This window comes from Cebus imitator, unplaced genomic scaffold, assembly GCF_001604975.1.
Source record: "Cebus imitator isolate Cc_AM_T3 unplaced genomic scaffold, Cebus_imitator-1.0 Scaffold15, whole genome shotgun sequence".
Taxonomy (NCBI): domain Eukaryota; kingdom Metazoa; phylum Chordata; class Mammalia; order Primates; family Cebidae; genus Cebus; species Cebus imitator.
Genome location: NW_016107330.1, coordinates 3,583,376 through 3,590,244, shown reverse-complemented (window position 1 = coordinate 3,590,244; position 6,869 = coordinate 3,583,376). Strand labels below are relative to the sequence as shown.

Genomic DNA, 6,869 nt, shown 5'->3' with positions numbered 1-6,869 from the left:
GCCCTCACGTCAGGGCAGGAGAGGCACGGCCCTCACGTCAGGGCTCCTGTGCTCGACTAAAACTGGAGCAGAAGGCAGTGGGCAGAACAGGAGGAACAGGAGGAAATTGCACATTTAATTCTATTTTAGATTTTGCCTAATTCAAGCCAGAAGTGAAACAGGGAACTGGATTTAAGGCTGACAGGAAGCGGGGAGGGAGGCATGGAGTGGGGTGTAGTGTGCCAAGGGGGGAAAAAGCCAGAAAAGGCATTTATTTTGAAGAATTCAAGCAGAATAGTGGGACTTGAAATGGGTTACGAAACATGGAAACAAAAACAGAAATGACAAAGAGGTCAAACTCTTTCTGATATGACAGAGGCTAGGCTTATTAAGAAATGTTCCCAACAGTTCTGTAGTTAGCTTCTCCAAGAACTACATGGGCTGACAGGAAAATGCCCACTGCTCATACCTGGAAACTCTAAAGTGGCTTCCAAGTACACGTGTGTCCAGCATAGTGATTATTTTTTCCTATAAAACCCCTGGAGTCCCACAGGTTCAGAACTCTTGCTTCTTGGAAATAACGTGTGTGGGTACCAAAGCCATGCAAAAGGAAACCTGCTCAACTCGAGCAAGTTTACGTTCAATAACTGAAAGCACCACAAAAAAGCACATAATTACAGAACACTAAAGCCAATCTCTTCAATTTCAGCTGAGCTTGAAAACAAGTATGAGGCTCAAATACTAAATCTTAACCTGTTCAAATGCTGTCTTAACCTATTCATATCCACTGGATAGCCTGTGCACAGAAAAATATTTATAAATAATAGATCACTTTATTTTATGATATTTTATGATCTCTCAGTAACCAGATAGAACCTTTTTTTCACATTCATACCATTTTGAGTCTGGCTACTTCAGGAATGCATCAGCTAGCCGTCTCCCCAGATCAATTCTTTTTAGAATGAGAATTTGTCTTATTATTAGCTCTGCTTCCTGAAACTATCTGCTTGCTAAAAGTACTATGCAGCATATATGTAAATTAAAATTGAAATCAACATGCTTTGAGAACCTTTAAAGAATACCATGTCACCAATCCATCATGAAAATCAGGCCAAGATGCAATAAACTTGAGTGTTATGATCTGTCTGTTTCCACCAAATTATGTGAAACACACGGGTTATCACCTCACATGTGAAATAGGTGGAAAGATTTATTTAATTTATTTAATTTAATGGAAAGATATATATTTCCAAGATAGCTACAAAGTCTTTATTTTTTAAAAGGAGGCCAGGTGCAGAGGCTCACACCTGTAATCCCAGCATTTTGGGAGGCCAAGGTGAGAGAACTGCTTGAGCCCAGGAGTTTGAGACCAGCCTGAGTGACACAGTGAGACCTCGTCTCTACAGAAATAAAAAAAATAAATAAAAGGAGGCCGGGCGTGGTGGCTCACGCCTGTAATCCCAGCACTTTGGGAGGCCGAGGCAGGTGGATCACGAGGTCAAGAGATCGAGACCATCCTGGTCAACATGGTGAAACCCCATCTCTACTAAAAATACAAAAAACATTAGCTGGGCATGGTGGCGCGTGCCTGTAATTCCAGCTACTCAGGAGGTTGAGGTAGGAGAATTGCCTGAACCCAGGAGGCGGAGGTTGCGGTGAGCCGAGATTGCGCCATTGCACTCCAGCCTGGGTAGCAAGAGTGAAACTCCGTCTCTAAATAAATAAATAAATAAAAACACTGATTTTCTAAATATCTTTTAAAAAGAAGACATTAAAATCATTAATAAGGGGCCAGGTGGGGTGGCTCACACCTGTAATCCCAGAACTTAGGGAGGCCAAGGAGGATCACTTTAGGTCAGGAGTTAGAGACCAGCCTGGGCAACATAGGGAAATCTTATCTCTACTAAAAATACAAAAATTAGGCAGGTGTGGTGGAGCATCCCTGTAATCCCAGCTACTTGGGAGGCTGAGGCGGGAGAGTTGCCTGAGCCCAGGAGGCAAAGGTTGCAGTGAGTCAAGATTGTGCCACTGATCTCTAGCCTAAGCAACAGAGCAAGACCCTATCTCAAAAATAAATAAATAAATAAAATAAAATCAGTAATAAGGATAGTGAAAAGGCAAAACATTAGGGACCCTCACTTACATTCGCTTTTTATTTTTTAGGGAAAAGAATAAACCATACTTTACCTGTGTCTTAATTTTCCTCTTGCTTCAAATTCAAAGGGAATCTCTTCACCTGTGAGGACTTCTCGCCATTCACTAACATTGTGAGCATCATCGAGAAATGTTCCATTCCCTTCTGGAACTACCCCTGGACTCCCACTGTGAGACAGTGCAGCCCTGGAACCAAATCAGATGACACCAGCTTGTCCCTCTTTCTTCCCAGCTCCCTCTCACAGGAGCCTCACGCTGAGGAGCAGAACCTTCTCACAACTCAACCCCCAGCAATAAAAGGCTGCACGACCTAGCTACAAGGAATGACCCTGAGGGTCGCTAACTATAGCTATCTTCCGCTGAATCACAACTTCTTTGAAATTTTAGAAATAGCTGAAAGCTGTCACTCTGTAGTCACTTACCTCAAGCAGTAGCATCTGGTACATGTGAATTAAGGCATGACTTTTTCAAGTGGCATTTAAGTGACTAGTTAGAATTTAACAGACCTAGACTGTTAAACAAAAAAGTTTCTCTTCTAGAGCAGTCTCATACTTGGGGGAGGCCGGAGAAACGTGATTTCAAATCAACAGATTCTGTTACTTATGCCATGTACTTCATGACCTAAGCTGGAATGATCACCATGTACTTGGCAGGCTGAGCCAAGATCTAAAGAGGCAGAAATTTGTTAGAAAACGTTCTCGCCTGGCTTAGGTAAAGTCTCCTTTGTTCTCCAAACTCCACCCAATTCCATCTGGGGTGAAGTGCGTTTTAGATATGAAAGAATCCTATAGGGATAGAGGGAGGACGGGGATGTTTTCCAAGCAGTCTTGGAAGAAAACGGCAAAACATTTAGTGTAATAACCGTACATAGCTTCTTTAAAATGGGAAAGAAGGTAGAGATTAAGAAGAAAAGACAGAATGGCTTTTTCACACTTCCTACTCACATCCTTAAGTTGCTTGGCTTTTAAACAAGATCAAGATCATAATTAAACCAAGATCAAGATCATAATGAAACTATTTCAGACTCAGGACCTGCTTCTCCGACTACAGATTCTCTACAAAACCAGAACCTCCATCATAAATCTCAGCAAGACAGCAAGTTATTCATTCAAATATCATCCCAAGAGCCTCAAGAAGGGGCCCGCCTTGCTCTACTGGGCTGGTACAAGGCGGCTTTGGTGGCAGAGATGACTCGGGGTAAAATAAACTGACTGCTTACCTGGTGGGTGTGGTGGTCAGGGTGGCAAACCACAAAGTGCACCCCGTGTGATTCCTCAGGGCAAAGGGGACAAATGGCTGCCGGCGCTTAGGGGTCTTCACTTCTGCTATGACAAACAGAAGGAGACTATTAGCAGACGCCTCTATCTGTGTGGCAGAGACCCTCCCCCTACCTGGAGACAGTGCCCAAAGTTGTCTCTTGTGCAAAGGGGCTGAAGGTGGAAGCAAGAGAGAAGGAACAGGACAAACGGAACCTCCGTGTATTTGCTGGCTGCTATGGGGTCATTTGGTCCCTGCCTGAGTATTCCCAGCCCCCAATTCTTCCACAACTCTGACAGGCCTTATCTCTCTGAAGAAGGCATCAGGACCTAACTTGGTGGGAATCATGAAAGAAATAAAAATGGACCTCCCCATTACTCCCAAAAACTATAATCTATGTAGGTAACCTAAACTGTAGCAAGATATATCATATGTACTTAAACTTTGTCCAAAAAGCCTTTACTTTAAAGAAACCTCCCTTCCTTTATATAAGTTACCCTAAGTCATAGCATGCATTCTGTACCAAAATAAAAAACATGCTTTCCTATTCTCTTCTACTAATGGTCGTTTTTGTCTCCCTGGAAAGTCAGAAGTATGCTGTCTCAAAGCTCTCCAAACAAAATTGTTAGCTCATTTTTTAAACATAGACACCAGTACCATGGAAGCTATAAAAGGAACATAAAATATGGCTTCATTGCACAAAACAGCTTCTAATCAGGGAAAGTGGAAAGAAACAACAATCAACACAAAACGGTAAGTAACCAAATTCTAGAGAGCGCTGACCTGACCATAAACGTTGTAAGAAATGAAAGCAGGCTTTCTGGTGCCCCAGCTGCCTTGGGAGACAGATCCCTCTGCGGGCACCACTGCCCGTGCTGTGTGGTTCCGCATGGAACACAGGGTGCCAAAAGGAGGGGCAGCAGCTCTTCTAACCAAGGGCCTGTCTTCTCCACTGGCCACACAAATAGGGAAGCAGCAGCAGCAAACCAGTGTGAGAAAGCCTCCTGGTTGACATGTTCACAACACGCGTACACAACTAACAAAAAAAAAGGGCAGTGTGGTTCAATCTTATTGTGGGTCCAGCATTAAAGTACCAAGACAGCCTGAGAAAGACCGTGATCCATATGCTCTGCAGCTGGGAGAAAATGACATCTAGAGGAAGCTGCAAATGCTAACTGCAGAGAACACTACAGCAAAATTGCATTCATCCTACAGGACATTTTCTGCCAACAAACTCGGGAAGACAAACTGCAACATGTCTTGCCTTCTGCAAGCTCCAGACTGAGGCATGGGACTGTATCATAACAGGCAGTAATTATCACTGCCTTTTAAAAAGCAATCGCTTCCTTTTTTCCCTTATATCTTTTAAAGTTTTCAGAGATTAGTACTGTAAACAAAGCAAATCAAGCAACTTCAGGTCAAGGCAAGTTCTATGTTGATAATGACAATGGTTCGGGCAGTCTAAGATACAGTAATCTGCTAAATAAATGAGCAGTCTCCAGTGTGTTCCCACAATTTTGTGGTCAGTCACTTAGAGATACCCCAAATACTTCTAAAGATAATCTCCCCTAGGAATATGTCCCTTTCTCACCCCAAAGTCCTTACTTAGTTCCCAAAGTTTGCTTTAAAAAAAAAAAATTAGTGCTCATCAAGTAGAAAATTAAGGAGTAGCTGTAAGGCTGCTGACAAGAGCAGAGGGGGAGTAAAAAATTTAAGAGCTGTCTGCAGGGTAAACGGTATTTATTGTGGCACTTTGAAAGGCACCTCCCTCTTCTATGAGTGCAATGAGAGAGCTGCTTTTATTACAGTAGATAAAGGACCCAGGAGAAAAAGAAGCCAGATGTGCTTTCATATCCCACTGTGAGCCAGACTGTAAGTTTCCATTTGCAAATTAGATTTAAAAAGAACAGGTGGCAGATGGCTTTGATCAGTTTGTTATACAGAATAAAGTGCTGCAAATCCATACAAATATATTCACAAGTACACTGCTTTGGAGTTAAATAGCATGAGTAGGCACAGTGCTTAGGTCTCCAAGCTTCTTGCATTGATTAGACATAACAGCACAGGCTTCAATAACCCATTTCTCTGAGGATAAAAATACACAGCATGCCCATTTCTCTGAGAATAAAAATACACAGCATGCACGCGAATCCAAACTCAACATCAGGCAACAAATGTGACATCTCCTCCACCAGGGTCCAAATAAACTATGTACTTGCCTTTGGCACAGCACCAGAGACAAAATTTCCCAAGTCCATCAAAGAGAACATTATTCCCTAGTGGCCTCAGAAAATCTGCCTCTAGTGACCAAACCCAATTTCTTCATGGGCTGAGAGAGAATCTAAAGCTACTCACAGCCAAGTTCAGCTTCAAACAGCTCCAGCTAAGGAAATTTCTACCCCTTTGGACTTATTTCACACAGTAATTTTGCCATTACAAACAGTGTAGGTTGTCATGCTGTATAAGCGGCTCAGTCCATCAGAAAGGAGCTGGCTTGTAAATCATAAGAAACAGATTAAAGTCCTAGGTTTGCTACCAGCTGGTCAAGTGAATAAAGGCAAATCACATAGTATCTCTGAGCCTCACTGTCCTTATCAGCTAAACAGGAATAATGCTTGGCTAAGCCTCGAAGATTAAGTAACATATAGAAAGCTTAGAAGCAGAAATACATGAGCAAATGAAGATTCAGCTCTGGACTTTCTTCGTGAGCCCCCCCCTCAAACATCCATCCTGATAAAATTGTGCAGAAAAAAAAACCCATGGCAATGCCCCATGTGTATGTACATCCCTGTTCTGTATTCCTGGTAGAGGGAGTTCCTATGGCCTTTTTTTATTAAAAAAAAAAAAAAAAATCATGACGCATGATCTGGAATTTGCCCTGTACACACATAAACCATTCAGATCAAATTGCACTCCCTAAAACAAAACATGAACACCTTGGGACTCCAATTCCTCCATGTTTATGGTGTTTTCTACCATAGTCACTTACCAGTGAATTTCTCAAGAAACTTTCGAGGGTCAGAGATAGAAATAAAGAACATTTTCTTTATCTCCTAAACACAAACACTCACATCCAAAGAAACTGAGGTTTGTGTCTAAGCAATTATTTACTGATAAATGTTTTTTAGTGGTATCCCTATTATTACAGTGCCTATTCCAGAGCCACATGAGAATCTTTGGTGGATATTTCATAAACTTAAGACATGTGGCACCACTGCTTGATGGGCACAGTGTCCCGCCATCCACTTGCTTTTCAATATGAGAAAGCACCTCTAACTGATATTGTATTAACATATTTCTGCATTATACACTGTGGAGTTTGTTCCATTTCCACCAAAGTTAAGGGAGATGGAAGAGAAACAATATAAGAATCAGCTGACATAAAGCACCTCTCTGTTCATCAGTTGGAAATGTTCTTTCCCATTACTAAATTACTCACAACATGGACTATCCCCAGTCAGCTCCCACTCATTAAAAAA

At 42.0% G+C, this 6,869-nt stretch overlaps 1 protein-coding gene across 1 annotated transcript in view; it reads right to left on the bottom strand.

Annotated features, from left to right (window-relative positions):
* VPS13D (vacuolar protein sorting 13 homolog D) overlaps positions 1-6,869 on the bottom strand; it is a 301,395-nt gene that overhangs the window by 177,093 nt on the left and 117,433 nt on the right. The window contains exons 40-41 of the mRNA XM_017504510.2: positions 3,353-3,458; positions 2,167-2,319 (exon numbers count right to left, since the gene is read on the bottom strand). Coding sequence (XP_017359999.2) covers positions 2,167-2,319; positions 3,353-3,458 — 259 coding nt within the window. The remainder of the gene's footprint in view (positions 1-2,166; positions 2,320-3,352; positions 3,459-6,869) is intronic.